General features: G+C 38.8%; 1 protein-coding gene across 5 annotated transcripts in view; it reads right to left on the bottom strand.

Moving 5' to 3' along the window:
* Positions 1-1,380: 1,380 nt before the first annotated feature.
* The window catches only part of SLC25A12 (solute carrier family 25 member 12), a 205,237-nt gene continuing 178,962 nt past the window's right edge, over positions 1,381-27,655 (bottom strand). For all 5 annotated transcript variants that reach the window (XM_072810919.1, XM_072810918.1, XM_072810920.1 and 2 more), the window contains 5 exons: positions 8,850-8,990; positions 6,661-6,799; positions 3,755-3,913; positions 3,553-3,643; positions 1,381-2,073 (listed from right to left, as the gene is read on the bottom strand). In XM_072810919.1, coding sequence (XP_072667020.1) covers positions 1,872-2,073; positions 3,553-3,643; positions 3,755-3,913; positions 6,661-6,799; positions 8,850-8,990 — 732 coding nt within the window. In that variant the 3' untranslated portion in view covers positions 1,381-1,871. The remainder of the gene's footprint in view (positions 2,074-3,552; positions 3,644-3,754; positions 3,914-6,660; positions 6,800-8,849; positions 8,991-27,655) is intronic.

Here is a 27,655-nt window from a genome sequence, read left to right as displayed (position 1 = left end):
GGGTTTTTTTCAATACGATACTGTAAATGTACTTTCATTATGATTTCTTAACACTTTCTTTTCTCTAGCTTACTTCATTATAAGAATAATACATACAACATATAACATACAAAATATGTGTTAAGTGACTGGTTATGCTATTGGTTTAAGGATTCTGGTCGGTAGTAAGGTATTAGTAGTTACGTTTTCAAGGAGTCAGTATATGCCAGTTTTCCACTGCACAGGGGGTTGGTGCCCCATGCTCCCAAGTTGTTCAAAGGTCAATTATATACACAGATATTCCATGAATATTTTATAAGAACATATCCATGGACTACTTGCATATTTTTTAACAGGTGGTAATAGGAAACAACTGTATTGCTATTTATTCCATTCCAATGAGAACTGAATACATTTGGAAATAACTTGCTTTCAAAGCTAAGTCTTTTGTTCCTTGGGGGGCCTGAGAGCCTACGGTTGTGTTACAGGGCTGTCAGCCATCAAGTGATAAGTGCTGTGTAGGATTCTAAGTGACTGGGTCTATCTCCAAGTTTGCCCCTGGAAAATATTTGCATACATTCTCATATCCTGGCTCACTGGCAAAAGCAATAATGTTTTTCCCAAAGCACTTTGCTAAAGTAAATTCTGATGTACACATCAAATCACAACCATAGCAAAGTGTAGATGTGGCTGTCAAGATGCATGTTTAGACCTAAATTAGTAATCATACCCTTGGTGAGTGACTTTTGGAATAAGTAGTTTGGATTTGGATTCATAAGGAAGAACCAAGACTCCACAAAAAAAAAAAAAAAAAAATCACAAGATACATCTTCTCTTTTCCTTCTTCCCTCCCCTCACTCCCATAGCCCTTTCCAAATCAAATAATTTCCTACAGAAGTGGGAAAGAGTGGGAAAGTGAGTTATTTGGGAACTGGTAGTGAATCAAAATATAAGCACTATCAGTGTATTTATGAAGGAAAATCCAACTACATCCATACATTTTGGTGTGCATTTTATTTTGAGGGGGATCATATCCACATGAAGAAAAATTGCCAAAGTATCCTTTAATCTTGAAAGCTAGGCCCCTGCCTTGCTGTGTCAGAGGAAAGCAAACTAAGTCAGTAATGCGGGAGACATCCCTGTTTCCATATGCACACTGACAGGAGGGGAGCTGTCTAGGAAATGCATTTTGATTGATGAACAGAGGAGAATCTACACACGTGTTAAATACAAATAGAAACACATCAGCACACACAAGTCATTAGCCTGGTCCTCTGCATCTGCTAGCATGCATCTTTTCCAAAGACTCTCTTCATCAGTGGTGTAAGCACTTGGTCTCATTATGCCTCCTATCAGCAAATACCTTTTTATTCTAGAATGGAAAACGAACTGGAAATTAAATACATCCAATATTGATGCTTTATTTCCATAAGCCACCAATAAGAGAATGAATTTAATTTTAATACATTTATTTTTGTGTGACTCTTAATAAAACACTTTCAAAACATTCTGTACATTTCAAGCCACTTAGAACCGCATTACATTCTATAAACGTGATTTGTTGGGATGAGGTGCCAAGATGTCTCTGTACAAAGATGTACAATATGTACAGTCACTATAAGTGCAAGCTGTGCAAAGCAGTCTAGAACACTAATTCATGCCAGAGCTTAGAAAACATCTCAACACTTAACACTAAAGCTTGAAACTGCATTGTTGCTTTTTCCTGGGCAAATGATTATTTTATAAACAAATATATGTATATGTCATATAGAAAGAATAGTTTGCCTCCTCAGCTCAGCCAGCACCATGCAGCTGACTGGGTACATTACAGGGCTGCTCTTCTAGGCTTCTTTCTCCAGGGCACCATTTTGCCACCCTCAATGGTTGTCTCATCACTGAGCTGCCGCCGCCACTGCCTTTGACTGAACTACAGCAACACTAGGAGATTTAAATTTGGGGAGATAAAGGCCAAACTTGTTTTCAATGCCAGCGAAAGTGGCTGTGGCAAGTCTGTATCCACCGATGTGATCAGGATTGGCAGGAGGAAGGTCTGCGATGCGTGACTTAGGTGTTGGTTCTGAGCCAGACGGTTTGCTGTTGATAGGAAAAAGCCAATGGTTAGAGGCTCCAGACTGATGCGGGTGGCACGTGAGGAGGCAAGAACATTTTCAGTCTCCCCCCATGTGCCACAGAGAGGAGTGTTTGTCTGGCTACTTCCTTGTCATCTATGCTACATTTGTCATGACTTATAGCTGCTTTGAAAGCAACACTTTCACTTTTTTTTTTTTATTTGGAAGAGAAATGGCCTCAATTTATAAATAGAGCCACAGAAAAAAGATCAGAAGAAAATACACTTCAACATTAACACTCTCTGGGATCCCTGGGTGGCGCAGCGGTTTGGCGCCTGCCTTTGGCCCAGGGCGCGATCCTGGAGACCCGGGATCGAATCCCACATTGGGCTCCCGGTGCATGGAGCCTGCTTCTTCCTCTGCCTGTGTCTCTGCCTCTCTCTCTCTCTCTGTGACTATCATAAATAAGTAAAAATTAAAAAAAAAAAAAACATTAACACTCTCTGAGAAGTAGGATTGTGAGTGATCTTCTCTTTTATACTTCCACATTTTCCAAATTTTCTGCATTAAGCATAAATTAGTCATAAAAAGTTTGCATCTTTCTTTTATTTTGATATAGTTTAAAAGGCTAACTTTTTAAAAGCAGACTCATGAAGGTAATCATTAAATTTAAAGAGACATAGATACGATTCTTACTCTTACAGAATGTGAAAACACAAAAGACCCTGGAATTGTAAGATTGCTGTTCTTACTTCCTACTTTGGAAAAATCCCTCTACTTCGTGGCTCAACAGCTAATTCCCTATTTGGCCTCTGAGCAAGGAAGAGGGTAAAAGGTTGATGAGGTAAAGACCCAGATATCAGATTTGATCATCTGCTGAAAAGCTAATTATTGCCTGCTTGCCCACCCAGCAGATTCAACAAGTAATTCCCTTTCTTCCCAGGACTGGCTCAATTTCTGATCTAGATCTCACCAGTGATTATGTCTATAGGCATATCCTCTCTCTGAACCTGTTTTTTCTGGTTTTTAGCTCTAATAACATCTATATCTATCTAATAATCATGGTGAATAATGAAGTCTCAGAGGTGTGAAAGAGCTTGACTGAGTCTTGGAAAGAAAGTTCATAAAAGCCTTACTAATACAAATTTACATTACATCTGGTGTAAAGGCCATGTGATAAAATTCAAATAATACGGACTTAAATCCATGAAGCTCTGTATTTACTTACACTATAAAAGACAATTTATTCACATAACATTTTAATTTGCGACTTGCCTTCACTTTCCCCAAGTCGCTGCTTAACACTGCATGATGTCACCCTACCGAGATCTTATTCCCCTAATACTGAAGCTTCTCAAGCCCACTGTTTGTTTTAAATGCATTGGTCCTGTAGAATTCTCTGTCCTACCAGTTCTAAGAGTCCCAACAATGCCTCTGTCTGCCGAACAAAAACCTATTTTGGTTTTGGTGCTTTCTTTCACAAGGAGTTAACAGCTGCACTTACAGGCCTCCAAAATCAATGTAAAACCACCGCTGGAGAAGTTCATAGGTGACCAGAGTAACACCAAACTGGGGAGAAGATCGAAACACTCGAGCTGAAAAAGAGACGGGAGAGGGGATACTTAATATGACTGTGGCAAAGGCAATAAGTAATGGAAGCAGGTCCCTAACACTGGCCAGCCATTCTCTAAGGCCCTAGCCCCTACCTGCAGTCCCCTTCCAAAATGCTGAGGGCCCCTCTTCCCGGAGTATCTTCCTGAAACAGTCAATGACACCACTGTATGTCGTCTGGCCTGCACGGGCGGCCACTTGCAGTCTCGTCTTGATGACATCGGCGGGGGTCACCAGAGAAGCAGCAGGCACACCTTTCAGGAGAAAGGCACATTTAAGTCATCCAACGTACCTCATAAAGAACAGAAATACTGCTAACATCTAACAATATGATTAGCAACTCTAACTGCTCTAACTCAAAGTTTCTTAAATAGATGCCCAGGCACTCTTGGCAAAAAGGACACACAAACCTATTAGTTGCTTCAGTGTGGAACAAAATTCTTTTTTCTTTCTGAATTAGGAAAATCACGCTACATTGCATAATACCAAAGAACTATGACAGGAAAAACTGCAGCAATATTACTAGGACAATTCCCAAGTATTCCCTTTTAGGATTCAATTATATCACCTCCTTTTTTTTTTTTTTTTTTGGTAAATAAGATAGAAGTATTTTTGTATATAATAAGAAATGAGGACACTGTCAGTTTAATGAGATGCTAGTGCTTCTTGCTTATTCTTGTCACCTTACGGTGCAAGGTGAATGTCAATACTCACATCCATTCGCGTGTTTAAGGGGCCAACTCAAAAAAAAAAAAAAAAACAAAACAAAAAGGGGCCAACTCAAGAGTTGACTGGGACTCTTTTCAGACATGCTTACATGACAGAAGTCATTACCACTGGAGCAACAGCAGAACTGACCATCCAAGGCCTTATCATCTATCCCCTGTGCCTAAACTCCTGGTCATGCCGATATTAATCTGCAGCGGGATACCCAAGATGGATTTCACAACCACATCTCTCACTTATAGAACAAAGCAAGGAACAAAGGAGCAAGATAACCTTCCTCAGAGGGTTGATATTCAATTTGGCCTGAATATCACCAAATCATGCCTAAGCGGATGGAGCCGGCGGGCTTGTGGGAGCCTGTTACAGGAGGATGCAGATAACCTCCCCTCCACGTGGCGCTGCACTGTATTCAGATGAAACCAGGTAATTTGCCTGTCGTTGGAATGTTCTGAATTCTAAGCGTTCTGAGGGCCTGCCAGTAAGGCTTTATCGGTAAGAATTAGAAAAAATAATCTCTCATTCTGAAAACTAACATCAAATATCTGGGGAAGAAGTTGGTGCTGACAGTTCCATGGAAATGTTAACTTGGTTCCATCAGCCACTGGCAAAATGCCTGTCCACGATTAGACTGTTCTTTGGCTGGATTTTTGCTGCTGACTAGAAAGCACAGGCAAAAGCTTGGAGGGAGAATGTGTTGGCCCCGTTTAAAACTGGGAGACTGGGCAGCCCGAGTGGCTCAGTGGTTTAGCGCTGCCTTCGGCCCAGGGTCTGATCCTGGAGACCCGGGATCGAGTCCCATGTCGGGGTCCCGGCATGGAGCCTGCTTCTCCCTCTACTTGTGTCTCTGCCTCTCTGTCTGTGTCTCTCATGAATAAATAAATAAAATCTTTAAAAATCAATCAAGCAATCTGGGAGACTTTGGCGACCAAAAAGGGGCTGGATGAGCACGTAGTGCCAACATGGAGCAGGCCGCTTTTCTGGCTTTCAACTGACTAAAGTAACAAATGCCAGAGGACAAAGGATTTGGTGGACCCCAAATAAGGGCTTGGAGCTCCCTGGGAGAGTTTCTTAACCATCACGAGTCATTCCCTGTCTTCACAGATGAGAACAAGAACATGGTCCTTCCCAACACACCGCCGAACCCCACCACACTCACTGCACTTCCGGAAGTGCTCAGCAGGCTGTCCCGCTGTCCCGCCAGGGCACTGGAGGAGAATGAACCCAGTGAGAGCTACACGATACCATGAGCCCAGGCTGGCAGACCTATACTGAGCATCTGGATACTGCGTCTGAGTTTGTGTTCACCCTTCACGTTTCTATCCCTGACCTGTGGTAATGGGTGGCAGACACACAGCCTTTACCTTCCTCTGTCATTTCTGAGTGCTGGTGCGGCCAAGGACATCTGGCCCTCCCCTTCTATCTCAAGCTAGCTCCTTCAAGAAGAAGGCTAGACCTGTGAGATCAGAAGGAAACATCTTACTACCTTCCTGCATATGTTAGGCTCCTCTTTCAAATGTTATCTCTTTTGTGTCTAATTTGGGAACTGAGACCAGATGAAGATTGTCATTTGTTCCACTGACATCTAATCTCCTTTTATTACTACGCTGGCCATGAAGGGAAAGCAAGAATGAAGAAAATGAGACTCTTGCCCTCAAAAGCTCCCAGGCTAGTACAGAAAATAAAACTTCCACAAAGAACTATTACTAAAGGAAGTGTTAAGGGACAGAGAAGAGATGCCAATTGAATATAGGGTAGTTTGCTGGGAAGTATTGCTTACTTGTATCTAATGAGAACGATGGTAGAAGGAACATCGATAGTATCATGAAGAAAGCTCAATTTGGAGCCAAATCATGTAGACTCCATCAGGCAGAAATAGCAAGTGAGGCATGCTAGACCTGGGCATCCCATGAGGTACAATGAAGCAACTGATTTGATGAAGAACTCTTCCACCTCAATGCTTAGCTTGGCTGCACCCAAGGTTTCAGGGGCACGAGAGGCTAAGAAGCACGTTAATGATGAAAGCCCAATTTAGATGGGCAGATCTAATTTGGCTCTGAGTTGCTAAGCTGCATTACGCTGTTTATCCACATTATGCAAATGTAATTAACTCTCATCAGAATTACAGCACATCCCACAAAGGAGAAAAAGCGATCATATTTAAACTAAGTCAGATACAAACAATAACCCTTCCAGAAATAAAGGCAGACAGTGCACAGAGATTCTGTACTTCTTAAAGAATTGCAGGGGGAGGGTGTTAAAAAAAATTTGTAGTTACCTGCCATGGCTCCAGCTGCAAGGAGATTTATACCTCCCACGTGTCCATTTTCATCAGCCAGAAGTAGTTTGCAATGAGCATAAACAGGAAAATAGATTGCAGAGAAGGGAATGTCTCGGAGGAAACAGGCTTTGGCACCCTGTCACAAGTGAGGAAATAGTGCAAAACGGTTGTGTAAACAGGGCCATGAATGCCCACAAGGGATCCAGGGTGACACGCCCTAGGTGCTCCCTCAAACAGCATGGGGACTGATGTGGAATGGAAATGGGGGAGAGGGATCCCTGGGTGGCGCAGCGGTTTGGCGCCTGCCTTTGGCCCAGGGCGCGATCCTGGAGACCCGGGATCGAATCCCACGTCGGGCTCCCTGCATGGAGCCTGTTTCTCCCTCTGCCTATGTCTCTGCCTCTCTCTCTCTCTGTGTGACTGTCATGAATAAATAAATAAAATCTTTAAAAAAAAAAAAAAAAAAAGGAAATGGGGGAGAAATGAGAGGGGCACAGGAACTATATATGGCTCAAAGTTTGAGAAAAGCTGGTAGACCCTGGGGACCCAGAGTTAGTTAACTGGGTAGTGATGTTATCATGACAACTAAGAATTTCCTGGCATTTCCAATGTAGATTCAGATTTTAAGGTTAATAAAAATTCAGTTCTCAAACCTCCAGGCTGTTTGTTCTGTGTGGCTTTGGTGGATGCGAGGGGGAGGGGCATGAGTGGGAACAGACTTGGAAACCCAATGTTAATAGCTAGATTCCAAAGCAACCAGCAAAGGCAGCCCCCAAAACTAACAATCAATCTATCCAATCTATACAGCACAGAGCCCATGAAGTACCAGTTAAGCTATAGGCAGTGGCAATGGAAAAGAAAGGTGACTATTCTAGGGAAGGGGAAAAAGAAACCACCAATCTTCCCTCCTCAGTCCCCATGTCCTAAACAGCAGAGATTGGGGGAACTGGGTCGAATTATTTTAGCAAAGTTTCCACGGGAATAGAAAGCTACCCAGTGATGGCTTATCTCGGGGACTGAGGAAAAATAAACACTTTCCTCAGCTTGGTCACAGCCCGGGCTATTCTACAGGCCAGAGCTTGACCTAGCCACCTGAATAATCCATCTTTGGCACTTGTTTCTCCAATGGTTGTTTTCAAAAGACAAACTCAAACATTAAAAAAAAAAAAAAAAAATCCAAGGACTCTCTGAAGGATGATACAGGCAGAAACAGTATTAAAAAATTTAGCTCTCAAAAGGAATTTCAAAAAGGATGGAAATTGGGGGTGAAGGGGGAGGAATGTGTACAGAACTCTCTCAAGGTAGGCATCATTGGTTTACTGGTCTCCTAAGAGCCCTGTACCTGTATGATTCTAATCTAGAGAATTTCTAATTTCCAATTTGTAGCTATAGAAGCCAATTTACGCATTCCTACAGTGATAGATCTATAAATAAATCAGATGCTGTAGAAACAGTTCTCTAATAGCAGCCAAATTTACGTATTCCCACCTTATACCAGGCAAAAGAATGGAAAGAAATACTCTTCCTTGTTTAAGAAAAATAATAGCTTCTGCTCCATTACATCTGATCTGTAATGATGGGAGTAAGTATACCTGCAGGGAAGGAATCTGTTGACTGGCATTTTGCTAAAGTACAGTACACTCTGTTTTTTGTTGTTTTTTTTTTTAATGGAATTCATTATTGACAAATCCCACCACTTAACTTCTTAAAGACCTGAATTCTACCAAACTATACTACTGTTTCACTGTGGTCAAATTATTAAGACAAACAGAAGCTCCTACTGGGAAGATAACAATAGAGATAACTCAAACTCAAAATAAACATAAGACTGTTTTGAAGTCCTAAAACAGACCAAAGAGAACACCAAAGAAAGTTTCCCCAAACCTGCCATCAAATAAAAGGCTGGGAGCCCAAAGACATCGGGTCTGCAGTGTCAGCCCCCTGCTGGCAGCTTCGTAAAGCTGAAGATGACAACAGGAGGGTGTGTTTGTATATCCTACTGCCTCTAATAAAAGTGTCCTGATTTTTTCTTTTTGTCTAATTTTGTACTCAAGGGACTACCCTGCTGGACAAAATTGCTTTTCCACTTTGAGGGGAGGGGAGAAGCCTGGTTTCCACATTCTTTCACAATTCTATTGAGTACATTACAAGCTCTCTACTGAGATAACCCAAGGGAATCTACCCACCTTATACAGACCAAAAAGTCCCAGGTCCCGGAGTACATTCAGGGCGCTGACCCTGGGTCCTGTGGTGATCTCGCCAGCTACCTGCAGGCGAATCTTTACTATCTCCAGCGGATTAGTAAAGATGACTTGAGAGCCACCAGCCTGCAGGCAAGGGAGGAGAAAGAGAAAAGCAGATTTCCGAATCAGAGACCAACTGGCAGTGTTACCAAGAAAAATCCAGAAAAAGCCTCTACATGGCACCACTCTACCCCACCCTCTTCACAAGGGAACAGAGTCCCATACTTTGGCCGGTACTAGAGGAGCTCACAGGGATGATCCCAAACTCAGTTTCGAACCAATCTATGCCTGGGTTTGTTTTGATTTGAAATGTTGTCAAGAGTAGTTCTCAAACCAGTCTTCCCGAGGTCAACCCAACCATATCCAAGATGGCAAAACTAATAAACTCATTTGGAAAATAAAAGTGAAGCCAGATGAGGCAATGGGGAGCTCCCCAATGAAAGGGAAAGAGACAGTAGAAGACTGGTTGTAAGCTGGAGGTAAAAATTGGATCTATAATGGTCACTTTCCTTCTCTTAGCAAGCATTCACTTTAGCTCAGCCACCTGCTTCTGCTTCCTTGGATTGTACAGCAATTAACACAACTTTGGCCCACAGAGGTGTCTTAAGTCAGAGGGGAAAAGTCTCCCCTAGTTCAAATTCTAAAACATACTATACCGAGCAAAACTCTTGAGACAGATACACAGCTAAAAGGAGAGAATTTAGAAAGACACTTTCAGTATCAAGACAAAACCAGAAAAACTCTGCTGGGAAATGGAACATCTAGTTACCATGAGTACAAAACTGGCAAATCAAAGCTACACTCCACAATGGTGGTGAGTGACAGGGATTTGAATTTGGATAATGAGGGTGTATTTGCATCTGAAACCTGTTAACTAGTAGAGGGGGGGATAAAAAGAATGTTTAACAAAACTGCTACCAATTTTTTTTTTAGTTTTTATAAGAAAAAAATGTGTTTGTATTGGTATACGTATATACAGATATATATAAATTTTTTAAAACATATGTATGTATCTCCATAAAGTGAAAAAAACTCATTTGTACATCTTCATCTGAACTATAGCTGTTTATATTACACAATCATCACCACAGTCATATAATCATATTATACTACAGAATCATAACTTCACTGCAATAGCATGTCACACGTGGAACAGGAACCAGGAAAGGCCTCACTGGGGCACCATAATTCAGAGGTACAGAGGTTCTACAAACAATACCCTTAAAACTCACGAGCAGCCTTCATGGACCCTTCAGCACTCTACCTTCACCCGCATTCCTGTTCATGCGGGTGAAGGTAGAGTGCTGAAGGGTCCATCAAGGCTGCCCAGTCCTACTGCCAGGGGTAGCAAGTCTCAGCCCATTCCTCTAACTGTCCGGGGGCTATAAACCCCTCAACTATGCCTGCTCCAATCCTGACCCCTTACTCCTATCGACCACGACGTCCACAACCACCAACACCGACACAAGATTCCTTTCAGCTTTGTGGAAGCTTACTGTCCTGGATTCCCCAGGGCCCTAATCCTCTTTTTGTCCACCAAGCAAGGGGGTGCAGCAATTTGCTGTCTCTCTCTGGGTTTCCTGCAACTCCCCACTCAACAATCCATACATACCACTGGCACACAAGTTCCTGAATGACAACTGACCCAATTTTACATGTTGATCTGCCCGTGTTTCGTTCTCTTAATCTACTGCACTGCAGGGAGAAGGAAGCATTTCAATGTTTCAATCTAAGCAAACAATACTTTCAAAAGGATTGCTGGGTGAAAAATTATGTTAAAATGATAATCCAAGTAATTGCTCCCATAGCTAGTATTAAAAACCAAACCAATTGAAAAAGTTTACTACTTCCCTGAAATCTTTGTTTAAATAATGGTTAAAAGACTATCTTTGGGAAAATAATACACCTTATGTTCTAAACTAAAGCAGATTAAAAAAAAGAAGAATAGAAACACAAATTTTGATTATAATCCCCAAACTTTGCCACCACCAAATGGTGTCAAACCTTGGGTGCCATTCATTAAATATGGACATCATGTTTAAATAAATACAAAATCCTTTCATGTTTTTAATCATTAGTAAAGTATAACATCCCACAGAGCAGGAGTACTGCAACCAGCAGTCCCCTGCCCTGTGGGTCCTCTGCCCCTCCTCATCAGACCCTTTTGGAAATAATTGCTAGTTTATGGAGATTTGTACTCCTTTAACAACTCTTCACATTTCTTTTTGAGTGTACATGTAACATCTAACACATCAACTGTTGTATGCTTGGAAGATCTGTTACCCAGAATGCATACTAAGTCCTGACAATGCACTGGACAGAAGGACAAAGCTAAACTGACTTGCATTTACATACAGATCTGACATGTGAGCATGTAAACAAGAAAGCAATGACACTCTAGTAAGGCACACATCTATGAGTGTGTTTCATTTTCACACTTAGCTACTCTACTATATTTGAAGAAGGAAAACGTCTAGCAACTGCATAGTCTGTATATGCCTTAAAAATTTATATTTCAAAACACTTTATGATAGGCCTAGGAATATGGAGGCCAGTACTACCCAGAAACATTGAATAATTTTAGAAAAAATAAAGACTGTTATTTAAGTTGGCTAAAACTTCAGATATTTCATAACACTTAAAAGGAAATATTCATGGCAAATATGCACTGTCCTTTTCTAAACTCTGAGACTGACCACTATCTCATACATGTTAAACTAGAGACAGTGGGATTGGGGAATAAAACTGGCAATTAATCCAATCGCTTTAGTAAGAAACCTAGTGACAGAACAAAGATTATGTTTTATCACATTCTTAACTGTTTCCTTTCTGAAAAACAAATACAGGAAAATATCATTTCTATTTTATTTTATTTTATATATTTTTTAAATTTTTATTTATTTATGATAGTCACAGAGAGAGAGAGAGGCAGAGACATAGGCAGAGGGAGAAGCAGGCTCCATGCACCAGGAGCCCGACGTGGGATTCGATCCCGGGTCTCCAGGATCGCGCCCTGGGCCAAAGGCAGGGGCCAAACCACTGCGCCACCCAGGGATCCCTCATTTCTATTTTAAGCTTCTACTGATTATAGTGATACTATTACATTAAAAACAGCTTTTCAGGGATGCCTAGGTGGCTCAGTGGTTGAGCGCCTCCCTTCAGCCCAGGGCATGATCCTGGAGTCCCAGGATGGAGTCCCACATCGGGCTCCCTGCATGGAGCCTGCTTCTCCCTCTGCCTGTGTCTCTGCCTCTCTCTGTGTGTCTCTCATAAATAAATAAATAAAATCTTAAAAAAAAACCAAACAGCTTTTCACAGAGAAAAGTCACAGTAAAGATAATCACAGAATATATAGAATTTCAGAAGTATTAAATTGTGAAATAAAAATATGGTAATTTTTCAGTGGAAAAAAAAAAGTATCTGTATTTTTCCAAATAAGCTAATATGTTTGCTATTCTACGAATATGCAAATATACTTGTTACTTTAAAGAGTAACAAAATTAGATTTAGAAAATGTAAATGCCCAATAAGGAAATAGTTAAGGAGAAACAATTATAAGCTCTTAAGCAATAAGATCAGGTAATAAAATTTTAAACCAAACATAAAATATAAGTACTCACTGATCACCAATATGTCAATATTAACCTAAGTTTATTAAAATTAGAATGACTTTAGTTAGAGATGAAAACATAGGTTGCCTCCTGGAAAGAGGAATGAGTACTTGAATTTTTAAAGCATACCCTATTGTTCCTTTTAAATTCTGAATCATGAAATGCATTAACTACTCAAAAACAAAAAAACTGGGGCACCTGGTTGGCTCAGTGGTTGAGCATCTACCTTTGGCTCAGGTCATGACCCCGGGTTCCTGGGATCGAGTCCCGCATTGGGCTACCCCACAGGGAGCCTGCTTCTCCCACTGTCTATGCCTCTACCTCTCTCTGTGTCTCTCATGAATAAATAAATAAAATCTTTAAAAACAAACAAAACAAGACAAAACAAAACAAGAAACAGACCTGGTCTTAGAAACAATGGTTTCTTTTATAGACTACATCCTCTCTCACATTCTACCCCATGATAAATTTGGTAATTTATATACATTAAATGCATTTTAAAAACTAGTCAGCCCAAAAAAAAAATAAAAAAATAAAAAAAATAAATAAATAAAAATAAATAAATAAATAAAAACTAGTCAGCCCTAGTTATCTATGGATCCAAGACTTTAAACAGGCTTATCTATGTAAATATGAACACCAAAAAAAGTCTAACCAAATATAGCTATGATCTGGAATAATAGACACAAAGACATATAAAATTTCAAATTAAACCACGATGATACACAGCTCTAAACTCAAATGGATTTGGTCTAATCTGACATCTTGACACTCACATTAGATAACACCACTGCATACAACACATTTGGTAAATTTTTTTTACCAAATCACCAAAATTAGCTCCTAAACTTCTAATTGTGAAATTTCCCTCTTCAATGTATTTATTCTTATAAAGAAAGGGAAGCATTAATATTGAAACTTTTGGAGGTTTTCATTTTTCAGTGCTAAGTTGTTTCTTTGTTCTAGAAATGAATTACAAATGACACAATAAAAGAGAACAGATCTCATTTTGAATGAAGGTTATCTATCTATCTATCTATATAACAGAAATGGAAAGAATATAAACACTTCTAGTTAATCTTGCGTCACATTATTTTTTTAATGAGAAAATAAACCACCTAAAGTGGACAGCAAAAATTAGGAGAGAAAGGATGTAATATTGAGATGTCACCAGGCCTCTGATGTGCCTGAGGCCAACGGGTTGCACCAGGATTAGACCTATTCAACCTCCTGCCCTCAAAATCCTACCCCAGGGGCAGAGTCCACAAAAAGGCAGGGGACCTGGCTCTGCTTGTACTCAGTCTCCTGTTTACTTTCTTCTTTGATCTGTTTTCTCCTGTAGTTTGGAACTGTTTCCCTCCAACCACAATCGGAACAATTCATTATAAAGTCTTCCCTTACAGATTGATGAAAATCTAACTTCAGTTTGAGGCCACACCAGGAACAGAAGTGCAAAATACATGCATTTAAAATAACCAAGCTAATAAAAGTCACAGAATTAGCTGTCACCAGGACTGACTCAAGAGGAATAGGAACAGATAGTGACTGTCTCACACGCCATCAACCACACATTTTTAGATATTTTATAAAGCAATGGGAAATGCTATGGTTCCTTTCTAAAACAGCATTTCCTACTGCTTTATAAAAGAAATGGTTCCTTTCTAAAATAGCCTATGACCATGATAACTTAAAAGGAATAAATTGCAATTTGCTCATTGCTGGCTCACTGATAGAAGCCAGGGTGGTAGGATATAAATAGATAAAAACTACACATACCCCTAACGAGGGTAAAGGTGGTTCAAAACCTCTGTGTACCTATCATGAGCCACTCTGACATAAATATATGGACTCTGAACTTGTACACATATGTACGTGTGTTCATGTAAGCATGCAAGCATCAAGTTGGGAGCTTGCTGATTCCTGGGATGGCAATTAGAAATACTATTTCCAACAACTCTTAAGAGATGTGCAACTCAGTTTGCTGAGGAAGACACAGCATACGGGCTGGTTAGCTACCAGTCTTGGCCCTAGGGTTTGTAAATATTCCAACTAACAAGTGGACCTCTCATTGCACCAATGGGTGTGTACACCCATGGGCTGAAGGGAGGTAGCATGGAAGAGTAAAAAGATTCTAGGCTTGTTGATTTATACTGTCATTAACTTTGTAATCCTGGATAGATCATAACCTTCCCTCCCATTCCTTGGTTTCCTAGTATGACAACAGGGATCCTAATGATCGCCCCCCCTAGACCTTACACAGCTCTTGTGCACTAATGAGAGAGCACTGTGCATACTGAAAGTAAGATATCAGGAGAAGGGATGGATTCTTCAGGAAGTATGTTCACACAGGGCTAAGAACATCTGCAACGTAAGATTACACTAGCCTTTTGCTGAGCAATAAATACGTTCTGAGAGGGCTGCCTGGGTTGAGTGTCTGCCTTTGGCTCAGGGCGTGATCTCTAGGTTCTGGGATCGAGTCCCACACCAGGCTTCCTGTGAGGAGCTCCCTTCTCCCTCTGCCTATGTCTTGCCTCTCTCTGTCTCTCATGAATAAATAATTTTTAAAAAATATGTTCTGAGTTAAAACACTTCTCTCATTCAAAAGTATGCACTATCTGAAAGAGATGATGTGATCAGGCAGGTATGTGCTCTGGTTAGAGTTTAAACATAAAAATAGGTACTTACAAATGCGACATCTTAAAAATGCATATAGGTCAGTCTATCAGTCTACTTAAACTAATAGACTTTCTGCTTTTTGACTTAGACAGACATAAATTTTTTTCACATTTAAGTTCATAGATATGTCTATGAAACACTACATAATCTTTTCTTTGAAAAAACAACCACAGAGGGGGCAGGTCAACATGGTGGTATAGGAAAACCCAGAACACACCAAATCTACAGCTACCTATAGAACAATTCTCTCTGAAAAAGACATGAAACTAGCTCAACATCTCCTACACAACGACTGATAAAAAGACCACACTGAGACATGTCAAACAGACAGAGAGGCTCACATCCAGGAGATTCAAAGGGCTGAAGTAAACTGTGACTCCCCTTTAGAAGGGCTCATGCATACACACTCACTCACCCTATGACTCAGCACAAAAGCAGCAGGTTAGAGGGCACCTAGACCACATATAAAGGAGATTCATTGGTGAGGCATAAGGCGTCTGCTGGAAGAAAAGTGCTCTGCTGGAACCCTCTCTGGGGACAAGGGTGCTGACAGGTGCAATTCTGCACTCCTCTTGCCTTGCTCGTGGGGCACTAGTGGGCATCATTTTTACATTCTTCTTGCTAGCACCACGAGCCCCAAACCTGTACTCTCCTGCAGCCTTGCTCTGCTAATCCCAGTGGGCAGGCTTACCCCAGCCCTGCCTTCTCCTGTGACTCTGGCCCTGCTAAACCTGGCAAGTGAGTTTGCCCTGGCCCAGCACTTCCATGCAGCCCTGCCAAAGCAAGTGGATGCATGCAGTCCACACAGGGGATGCCCCTTGAGCATCTGACTCTGGTGGTCAGGGGGCTGGCATTTCTGGGGCCCACAGGACTGAAACAATTGGAGACATGGTTCTTGACAGGTTACTACCCCCAGGGTACACAGCAACAGACAGAAACACACCCCTCAATCTTTCTGTGAGCACTTTTTCAAGACTGGGAGAGACAGCTGTTTTGACTAATATAGAAAAACAGAGAGTCAGGCTTAGGAAACAGAGGAATATGTTCCAAACCAAAGAACAAGACAAAATCTGAGGAAAAAAAAAAATCTCAGTGAAATGGAGAGAAGTCATTTAGCTGATAAAAAATTCAAAGTAATGTCATAAAGATGCTCATCAATCTTGGGAGAAGAACAAATTAATAATATAATGTAGGAAAATACAAACAAGGACTGAAAAATACAGTAACTGAACTGAAAAGTAGACTAGATGGATCAAAAGCAGATCAGATGAAACAGAAGAAAGGATCAGTAACCTGGACGACAAGGCAGTAGAACTCACCCAAACAGAGCAACAACAAAGAAAAAAGAATCTTAAAAAGTGAAGAAGCAACTCATAGAACAACATCAAGCAGAGCAAGATTCAAATGTAGGGGTCCCAGAGTGAGAAGAGAGAGAGAAAGGGACAGAAAACTTATTTGAAGAAATAATGGTTGAACACTTTCCTAACCAGGGAAGGGAAACAGACATCCAGATTTAGGGAGCCCAGAAAGTTCCAAAAGAGATGAACCCAAACAGATTTAAACCAAAACACATTATAATTAAAATTTTAAGAGTTAAAGGGAGAATCTTAAAAGCAGCAAGAGAAAAAGAACTTGTTATATACAAGGGAACCCCATGAGACTATGAGCAGATTTTTCAACAGAAAATTTGCAGGCCAAAAGTGCTGAAAACAAAAACCTTCCAACCAAGAATACTCTACCTAGAAAGATTATCATTCAAAACTGAAGGAGAGAGGGATGCCTGGGTGGCTCAGGGGTTGAGCATCTGCCTTTGGCTTACGGCATGATCCTGGAGCCCTGGTAATGAGTCCCACATTGGGCTCCCTGCATGGAGCCTGCTTCTCCCTCTGCCTATGTCTTTGCTTCTCTCTGTGTGTGTCTCTCATGATTAAATAAATAAAATCTTTAAAAAAAAAAAAAAGAACTGAAGGAGAGAGAAAATTTCCAGACAAGCAAAAGCTAAAGTGCATCACTGCTAAACTGGCCTAAAAAGAAATGTTGAAGGGACTTCTTTAAACTGAAAGAAAGGGTCCTGATTAGTAACAAAGTAACATCTGAAAGTAAAAATCTCACTAATAAAGGTTATATAGCAAAGTTAGACCAACCACTTATAAAGCTAGCATGAAGGTTAAAAAATAAAAGCAGTAAAAATCAAACAAGAAACTATAACAATTAAGGGATACACAAAATAAAAAGATGTAAAATATGACATCAGAAACATAAAATTGGAGGGATAATAAAAATGTAGAATTTTAGAATGTATTCAAACATAGCTTGCTATCAACATAAAATAGACTAGCATACATATAAGCCAACATATATAAGCCTCACCATAATCATAACGCAAAACCCTATAGTAGATACACAAAAGATAATGAAAATGAAATCTAAATGTAACACTAATGAAAATCATCAAACTATAAGAGAGAGCAAGAGAAGAAATAGAATCACTACAAAACACCCAGAAAACAATTAACAAAATGGCAATAAGTACATACTTACCTGTAATTACTTTAAAACATTTTTTAAAGATTTATTTATTTGAAATGGGGGGAGGGATATAGAGAGGGGAAAGCAGACTCCCCACTGAGCACAGAGCCCAACATGAGGCTCGATCTCACAACTCTGAGATCATGACCTGAACTGAAACCAAGAGTTGGACACTTTACTGACAGCCACCCACGTACCCCACCTACCTGTAATTACTTTAAACACAAATGGACTAAATTCTTCAATCAAAAGACACAGAGAAGCTAAATGGATTAAAAAAAAAAAACAAAAAAAAAAAACAAGACCCATCTATATGATACTTAAAGAGATTCATCTCAAATGTAAGAACACACATAGACTACAAGTAAAGGGCTAGAAAAAGATGTTTCATGCAAATGAAAATCAAAAGAAAGCTGGGATGGCTATACTTATATTAGACAAAATAGACTTTAAAACACTGTAATAAAAGCAAAGATAGGCATTACACAATGATAAAAGAATCATTCCAGCATGATTATGTAACGTTTATAAACATTTGTGCACTCAACATAGGAGTACCTAAACATATATAGGAAATATTAACAGGCGTAAAGGGAAAAATTGACAGCTATACAGTAAGAGTGGGGGATTTTAATACTTACGTCAATGGACAGATCATCCAGACAGAAAATCAATATGGAAAAGGCAGCCTTAAAGAATACATTAGACTAGATGGACTTAATAAGCACATACAGAACAATCCACCAAAAAGCAGAATATACATTCTTCACAAGTGCACACAGAACATTCTCCAGGATAGATCACGTTACACTACAAAACAAGCCTCAATATAGTTAAGAAAACTAAATCATATCAACCATCTTTTCAGATCACAATAGTATGAAACTAGAAGTCAATCACAAAAAAATTTAAAAAGGAAATATCACAAATATGTGGAGATCTAACAACATGCTACTGAACAACCAATGAGTCAACAAAGAAATCAAAGAAAAAATTTAAAAATCTCGAGACAAATGAAAATACAACACAATCTATGAGATGCAAGAAAAGCAGATATAAGAAGGCAGTTCGTAATGATACAGACCTGCCTCAAAAAACAAGGATAATCTCAAATAAACAATCTAACTTAATACCTAAAGAACTAGGAAAAAAAGGAACTAGAAAAAGAGGAACAAATGAAGCTCAAAGTCAGTACAAGGAAGAAAATAATAAGAATCAAGGCAGAAATAAATAAAACTAAAAAGAAAACAGAAAAGATCATGAAACTAAGAGCTGATTCTTTGAAAAAATAAACAAAACTGATAAACCCTTAGCTACACTAAGAATAAAAGAGGGCTCAAAAAAATAAAATCAGCAATGAAAGGGGGGGAAGTTATAAACCATACCAAAGAAATACAAAGAATCATAAGACACAACTACGAAAAATTATATGCCAACAAACTGGGCAACCCAGAAAAAATGGATAAATTCCTAGAAACATACAACATTCAGTCTCTCAAGACTGAATAATGGAAAAATAGGAAATCTGAATAGACTGATTACTGAGAAGGAAACTCAATGAGTAATCAAAAACCTCCCAACAAACAGAGGTCCAGAACCAGACGGCTTCATTGGTGAATTCTATGAAACATTTAAAGAAGAGTTAATATCTATCTTTCTCAAACTCTCCCAAAAATTGAAGAGGAGGGAATGCTTCCAAACTCATTTTACGAAGCCAGCATTACCCTGATACCAAACACTAAACAAGAGCACCACAAAAAAGAAAATGACAGACCTAAATCCCTGAGGAACACAGACGCAAAAACCCTTAAAAAATATCAGTAAACTGGGTGACAGGCATTGAGGGGGGCACTTGATGGGATGAGCACTGGGTGTTATGCTATATGTTGGCAAATCGAGCTCCAATAAAATATACAAAAAAAAGGAAATTTAAAAACTAAATATATATATATATTTATATATATAAATATACACATGCCAAATTAAAAAATACATTAAGAAAATCATACACCACGATCAAGTGGGATTTATTCCATGGATATAAGGATGGCTTAACACCTGCAAATCAGTGTGATACACCACATCAACAAAATGAAACCTAAAAATCACATGATCATCTTAATAGATACAGAAAAAGCATATGGCAAAATTCAGCATCCATTTATGACAACCTTCACAACTAAGATCACACTCAAAAAAAAAAAGTCACACTCAATGGTGAAAAACTGAAAGCATTTCCTCTAAGATCAGGAACAAGAGAAGGATGCTTTCTTTCACCACTTTTATTCAACATAGAATTCAAAATTTTAGCCAGAGAAATTTGGCAAGGAAAAGAAACAAAAGGCACCCAAATTGGAAAGAAGAGAATAAAATTATTTGCAAAGGACATGAGTTTATATATCAAATCTGAAAGACCACACAAAAACTGATTAAACAAATACAATAAAGTTTCAGGATACAAAGTCAATATACAAAAGCCTGTTATATTTTTATACACTCACAATGAACTATCAGAAAGAGAAATTAAGAAAACAATTCCACTTACAATTGCATCAAAATGATTAAAATACCTAGGAATAAATTTAACCAAGGAGGTAAAAGACCTGTACATGAAAAACTACATTGATAAAAGAAATGGAAGAAGGAAGGATATTCTGTGCTCATGGACTGGAAGAATTAATATTGCTAAAACGTCTGTATTACCCAAAGCAATCTATAGATTCTAGTGCAATCTCTACCAAAATCCCATGGTATTTTCATAGAAATAGAGCAAACAACCCTAAAATTTATATGAAACCACAAATGATCTTGAGTAGTCAAAGCAACTCTGACAATGAAGAACAAAGCTGGAGACATCACACTCCCTGATTTCAAACTATATTCAAAAATGATAGTAATCAAAGCAGTGTGGTTTGGGCATAAGAACACATAAATCTGTGGAACAAAAAGAGTCTAGAAATAAACTCATGCATATATGTTCAATTACTTTAGAAGAAAAGAAGAATTATACAATGGGGAAAGGAGAGTCTCCTCAATAAACGGTGTTGGGAAAATGCACAGCCACATACAAAAGAATGAAACTGCACCACTATCTTACTCCAAACGTAAAAATTAACTAAAAATGTGTTAAATACTTGAATATAAGAGCAGAAACTATAAAACTCCTAGAAGAAATCATAAGTGGCAAGCTCCTTGAAATTGCTCTTGGCAATACTTTTTGGATCTGACTCCAAAGTCAAAGGCAACAAAAGCAAAAAAAAAAAAAAAAGAAAGAAAGAAAACAAAAGAAAAAGAAAAAAAAGGTGTGGGGGGGGGGACTACATCAAACTGAAGAGCATTAATACAAACGATTTTAAAAACATATTATGAACAGCTATACGCCAATAAATTAGGCAATCTAGAAGAAATGGACGCATTCCTGGAAAGCCACAAACTACCAAAACTGGAACAGGAAGAAATAGAAAACCTGAACAGGCCAATAACCAGGGAGGAAATTGAAGCAGTCATCAAAAACCTCCCAAGACACAAGAGTCCAGGGCCAGATGGCTTCCCAGGGGAATTTTATCAAACGTTTAAAGAAGAAACCATACCTATTCTCCTAAAGCTGTTTGGAAAGATAGAAAGAGATGGAGTACTTCCAAATTCGTTCTATGAGGCCAGCATCACCTTAATTCCAAAACCAGACAAAGACCCCACCAAAAAGGAGAATTACAGACCAATATCCCTGATGAACATGGATGCAAAAATTCTCAACAAGATACTGGCCAATAGGATCCAACAGTACATTAAAAAAATTATTCACCATGACCAAGTAGGATTTATCCCTGGGACACAAGGCTGGTTCAACACCCGTAAAACAATCAATGTGATTCATCATATCAGCAAGAGAAAAACCAAGAACCATATGATCCTCTCATTGGATGCAGAGAAAGCATTTGACAAAATACAGCATCCATTCCTGATCAAAACTCTTCAGAGTGTAGGGATAGAGGGAACATTCCTCGACATCTTAAAAGCCATCTATGAAAAGCCCACAGCAAATATCATTCTCAATGGGGAAGCACTGGGAGCCTTTCCCCTAAGATCAGGAACAAGACAGGGATGTACACTCTCACCACTGCTGTTCAACATAGTACTGGAAGTCCTAGCCTCAGCAATCAGACAACAAAAAGACATTAAAGGCATTCAAATTGGCAAAGAAGAAGTCAAACTCTCCCTCTTCGCCGATGACATGATACTCTACATAGAAAACCCAAAAGTCTCCACCCCAAGATTGCTAGAACTCATACAGCAATTCGGTAGCGTGGCAGGATACAAAATCAATGCCCAGAAGTCAGTGGCATTTCTATACACTAACAATGAGACTGAAGAAAGAGAAATTAAGGAGTCAATCCCATTTACAATTGCACCCAAAAGCATAAGATACCTAGGAATAAACCTAACCAAAGATGTAAAGGATCTATACCCTCAAAACTATAGAACACTTCTGAAAGAAATTGAGGAAGACACAAAGAGATGGAAAAATATTCCATGCTCATGGATTGGCAGAATTAATATTGTGAAAATGTCAATGTTACCCAGGGCAATATACACGTTTAATGCAATCCCTATCAAAATACCATGGACTTTCTTCAGAGAGTTAGAACAAATTATTTTAAGATTTGTGTGGAATCAGAAAAGACCCCGAATAGCCAGGGGAATTTTAAAAAAGAAAACCATATCTGGGGGCATCACAATGCCAGATTTCAGGTTGTACTACAAAGCTGTGGTCATCAAGACAGTGTGGTACTGGCACAAAAACAGACACATAGATCAGTGGAACAGAATAGAGAATCCAGAAGTGGACCCTGAACTTTATGGGCAACTAATATTCGATAAAGGAGGAAAGACTATCCATTGGAAGAAAGACAGTCTCTTCAATAAATGGTGCTGGGAAAATTGGACATCCACATGCAGAAGAATGAAACTAGACCACTCTCTTTCACCATACACAAAGATAAACTCAAAATGGATGAAAGATCTAAATGTGAGACAAGATTCCATCAAAATCCTAGAGAAGAACACAGGCAACACCCTTTTTGAACTCGGCCATAGTAACTTCTTGCAAGATACATCCACGAAGGCAAAAGAAACAAAAGCAAAAATGAACTATTGGGACTTCATCAAGATAAGAAGCTTTTGCACAGCAAAGGATACAGTCAACAAAACTAAAAGACAACCTACAGAATGGGAGAAGATATTTGCAAATGACATATCAGATAAAGGGCTAGTTTCCAAGATCTATAAAGAACTTATCAAACTCAACACCAAAGAAACAAACAATCCAATCATGAAATGGGCAAAAGATATGAACAGAAATCTCACAGAGGAAGACATAGACATGGCCAACATGCACATGAGAAAATGCTCTGCATCACTTGCCATCAGGGAAATACAAATCAAAACCACAATGAGATACCACCTCACACCAGTGAGAATGGGGAAAATTAACAAGACAGGAAACAACCAATGTTGGAGAGGATGCGGAGAAAAGGGAACCCTCATACACTGTTGGTGGGAATGTGAACTGGTGCAGCCACTCTGGAAAACTGTGTGGAGGTTCCTCAAACAGTTAAAAATATACCTGCCCTACGACCCAGCAATTGCACTGTTGGGGATTTACCCCAAAGAGACAAATGCAATGAAACGCCGGGACACCTGCACCCCGATGTTTATAGCAGCAATGGCCACGATAGCCAAACTGTGGAAGGAGCCTCAGTGTCCAACGAAAGATGAATGGATAAAGAAGATGTGGTTTATGTATACAATGGAATATTACTCAGCTATTAGAAATGACAAATACCCACCATTTGCTTCAACGTGGATGGAACTGGAGGGTATTATGCTGAGTGAAGTAAGCCAGTCGGAGAAGGACAAACATTATATGTTCTCATTCATTTGGGGAATATAAATAATAGTAAAAGGGAATATAAGGGAAGGGGGAAGAAATGTGTGGGAAATATCAGAAAGGGAGACAGAACGTAAAGACTGCTAACTCTGGGAAATGAACTAGGGGTGGTAGAAGGGGAGGAGGGCGGGGGGTGGGAGTGAATGGGTGACGGGCGCTGGGGGTTATTCTGTATGTTAGTAAATTGAACACCAATAAAAAATAAATTAAAAAAAAAAAGAAAAAAAAAAGAAAAGAAAAGAGCATTTACACAGCAAAGGAAACCATCAACAAAATGAAACCTACTTGAATGGGAGAAGAAACTTGCAAATCATATAGCTGATAAGGGGTTAATATCCAAACTACATAAAGAACTCTAACAACTCAACAGCAGCAACAACAATAATCCAATTAAAAAATGGGTAGAGCATCTGAATAGCATTTTTCCAGAAAAGATATACAGGTGGCCAATATGCACATGAAAAGATGCTCAACATTATTAATCACCAGAGAAATGTAAATTAAAGCCACAATGAGCTATCATCTCACACCTGTCAGAATGACTACTATCAAAAAGATAAGAAATAATAAGTGTTGGTGAGGACATACAGAATAGGGAAAACTTGTACACTGCTGATGGGAATGTAACTGGTATAGCCACTACAGAAAACAATATGGAGCTTCCTCAAAAACCTAAAAATAGAGCTACTATATGATATGATACTATATGATATGATACTATATGATACAGCAATATTACTTCTGGGTATTCATCCAAAGAAAAAGAAAACACTAATTTGAAAAGATATTAGCATCCCTATGTTTATTGCAGCATTATTCACAATAGTAAAAGCATAGAAACAACCAAGGTGTCCATCAATGGATGAATAGATAAAGATTAGGTGTATGTATGCAATGGAATACTTCTCAGCCAGAAAAAGCAACACAGATGGACTTTGAGGGTATTATGCTAAGTGAAATAAAGCAGTGAAAGACAAAAAATGTAGGATTTCATCTATCTGTGAAATCTAAAACAAAATAAATTAACAAAACTCACAGGTGCAGAGAACAGATTGGTGGTTAGCAAAAGGGAGGAAGATTAGAGGAGCAGGTAAAATAGGAGATGGGGGGTTAAGACAAAGAAACTTCCAGTCATAAAATAAGTAAGTCATAAAGATGTAAAATATACAGCATGGTAACTATAGTCAACAACATAATGCATACTATGTAACTTTTTATGGTGGGGGGGACTATACTTATTGTGGTAAACACTTCCCAGCTTATACAAATACTGAATTGTGTTGTACACCTCAAACTAATGCTATATGGCAATTATAACTCAATAAAAAAAACACACAGACACGTTAAGATAATAGGTGAGTCATAGACTGGGAAAAATATTCATAATACATATTTCTGACAAGGGATTACATCCATCATGGATAAAGAATTCCTACAAGTCAATAATAAAATACATAAATAACATAATGAAAATAGGCAGAAAACTTAAACAGATACTTTAGAAAAAAAGATATACAAATAGCCAATAAACACATGAAAGGATGATTAATGTCTTTAAGCATCAAGGAAATGCAAATTAAAACCACAGTAAGATATCCTTTCACACGAACTTGAATGACTAAAATAACAAAGACCAAGACCATCAAATGTGTGTCAGGGTGTGGAGTAAGAAAGACAAACACTGCTAATGAGACTGTCAGATGGTCCATCCACTTCAAAGAACGTATCTGGAGTGCCTGGGCGGCTCGGTTAAGCATCAGACTCTTGGTTTCAGTTGTGGTCATGATCTCAGGGTCTTAGGATCCAGCTCCACCTGGCTCCCAATCAGCACAGTATCTGCTTAGATTTTTCCTCTCCTCTCCCTCTGCCCCTACTCCCCTCAAGTATGCATGTGCGTATGCACGCACTCTCTCTCTAGTAAATAAATAAATCTTTAAAAGCATTACATTGAACATATCTGTAGTTTATTTTACTTAGATATTCACCCATCAAAAAGGTTGACAGATTTGTACAGGAATTTTTTTTTTTTTCATAATCCCAACATTTTAGCAGGTGTTTTTTTTTTTGTTTTGTTTTTTGTTTTTTTTTTTAAGAAATGGAAAAGCTGATGCTAAAATTTATAAGGAAGAGCAAAGTGACAATAGTCAAAATAATTTTGAAAAGCAAGAACAGGGTAGCCCCGGGGGTGCAGTGATTTATGCCACCTGCAGCCCAGGGCCTGATCTTGGAGACCCCGGATCGAGTCCCACGTCAGGCTCCCTGCATGGTGCCTGCTTCTCCCTCTGCCTGTGTCTCTGCCTCTCTCTCAATCTCTCTCTCTCTCTCTCTCTCTCTTTCCTGTGTATTCTCATGAATAAATAAAATCTTTTAAAAAATCCCACTTTAAAAAAATTTTTTTAATTTAAAAAAAATAAAAAAGAACAGCAAGAACAAAGTTGGAGGACTTATACCATTTGATTTCAAGATATACTACAAAGCTATAGCAATCAAGACTGTGGAATTGGCAGAAAGACAAGTAGATCAGTGGGACAGAACAGAAAAAAGATTCATGTTCAACTGATTTTTAATAAAAGTTTTTCAAGAAGTGATAATGAAACTATTGCGCACTAGCCCATACCTTGCATTATATATAAAAGTTAACTTGAAATTGACTATATAGCCTTGGGTTTTTTTGAGAGAGAGAGCACATGTGTGCAAGTGGGTGGGAGGAAGCATTGGGGGACAGAAAGAGAGGAAGGGAGAGAATCAGAATCCCAAGCAGGCTCCATACTCAGTCCCATATGGAGCTCCATCTCATGATCCTGAGATCATGACCTAAGCAGAAATCGGGAATCAGACACTCAACTGACTAAGCGATTCTGGTGCTCTTATAGTAGCCTTATTTATAACAGACACAAACTGGAAACCCAAATGCCCATCAACAGAAGAACAAATAAGCAAACTGTGGTCAATTCATGCAGTGGAATAATAGTAAAAATAAAAACAAAAAACCGGGCACCCGGATGGCTCAGTTGTTGAGCATCTGTGTTTGGCTCAGGGTCCTGGGATCGAATCCTGCATCAGGCTCCCCACAGGGAGCCTGCTTCTCCCTCTGTCTATGTCTCTGCCTCTCTCTGTGTCTCTCATGAATAAATAAATAAAATCTTTAAAAAAACAATAACAAAAAATAAACTACTGATAAACACAAAATGACAAGGATGACTCTTAAAAACTCTTTTAAGCAAAAGAGGCCAGCCATGAAACGATGCATTTTGTATGATTTCATTTATATAAAATCCAAGAAGAAACAGGATTAATATCAGAATAGTGGTTACCTAGAGGAACAGAAAAGTGATTGATTGGAAAGAGGTATGAATGAATTTTCTGGGGTGAAACGTTCCATATCTTACACCTTGAGTGGTGATTTCATGGGTTATACAACTGTTAAAAATAATTGAGCTGACATCTAAAATATGCTAATTTTTGGTATGTTAATTATACCTAAATAAGTGATCATATATATGTATATACATTCAAATATATGCTAAATTTTTATTTTATATATATAATAAAGATTCTTAAAAAAGGATGAAAAGCCTCTACAAAGTTGAACGGGCTCATTTAGATTTATTTTGACATGTGAAGAAGGCCTGGATTTGAATCTCCAAGAGAACATGATCAAATAAAAGGAGTTGATCTTAAAATCAAAATACTTGGGGCTCACATGAAACCAGAATATATTAGCTGTGTGATTTGGGGTGAGAGCTAACCTTTCTGAGCTTCTGTTCCTTATGTACCTATTTCACAAGAAGCGACAAGGTGCATTTTAAAGTATTTTGAAAATTCTAAGTTGACATTAAAGTATTATTCTTGCTCACAACAGATATCATAATTAAGCACTGAATTATATTTATGTCTGATATGGACATGTAATATGCATGTGTACACAGATATGTATGTATTTATACATGTACATAAACTTCCTAATAGAAAAATAATAACATATG

The sequence above is a fragment of the Canis lupus genome, chromosome 34, assembly GCF_048164855.1.
Source record: "Canis lupus baileyi chromosome 34, mCanLup2.hap1, whole genome shotgun sequence".
Lineage (NCBI taxonomy): Eukaryota > Metazoa > Chordata > Mammalia > Carnivora > Canidae > Canis > Canis lupus.
This window is presented reverse-complemented; position numbering and strand designations above follow the sequence as displayed.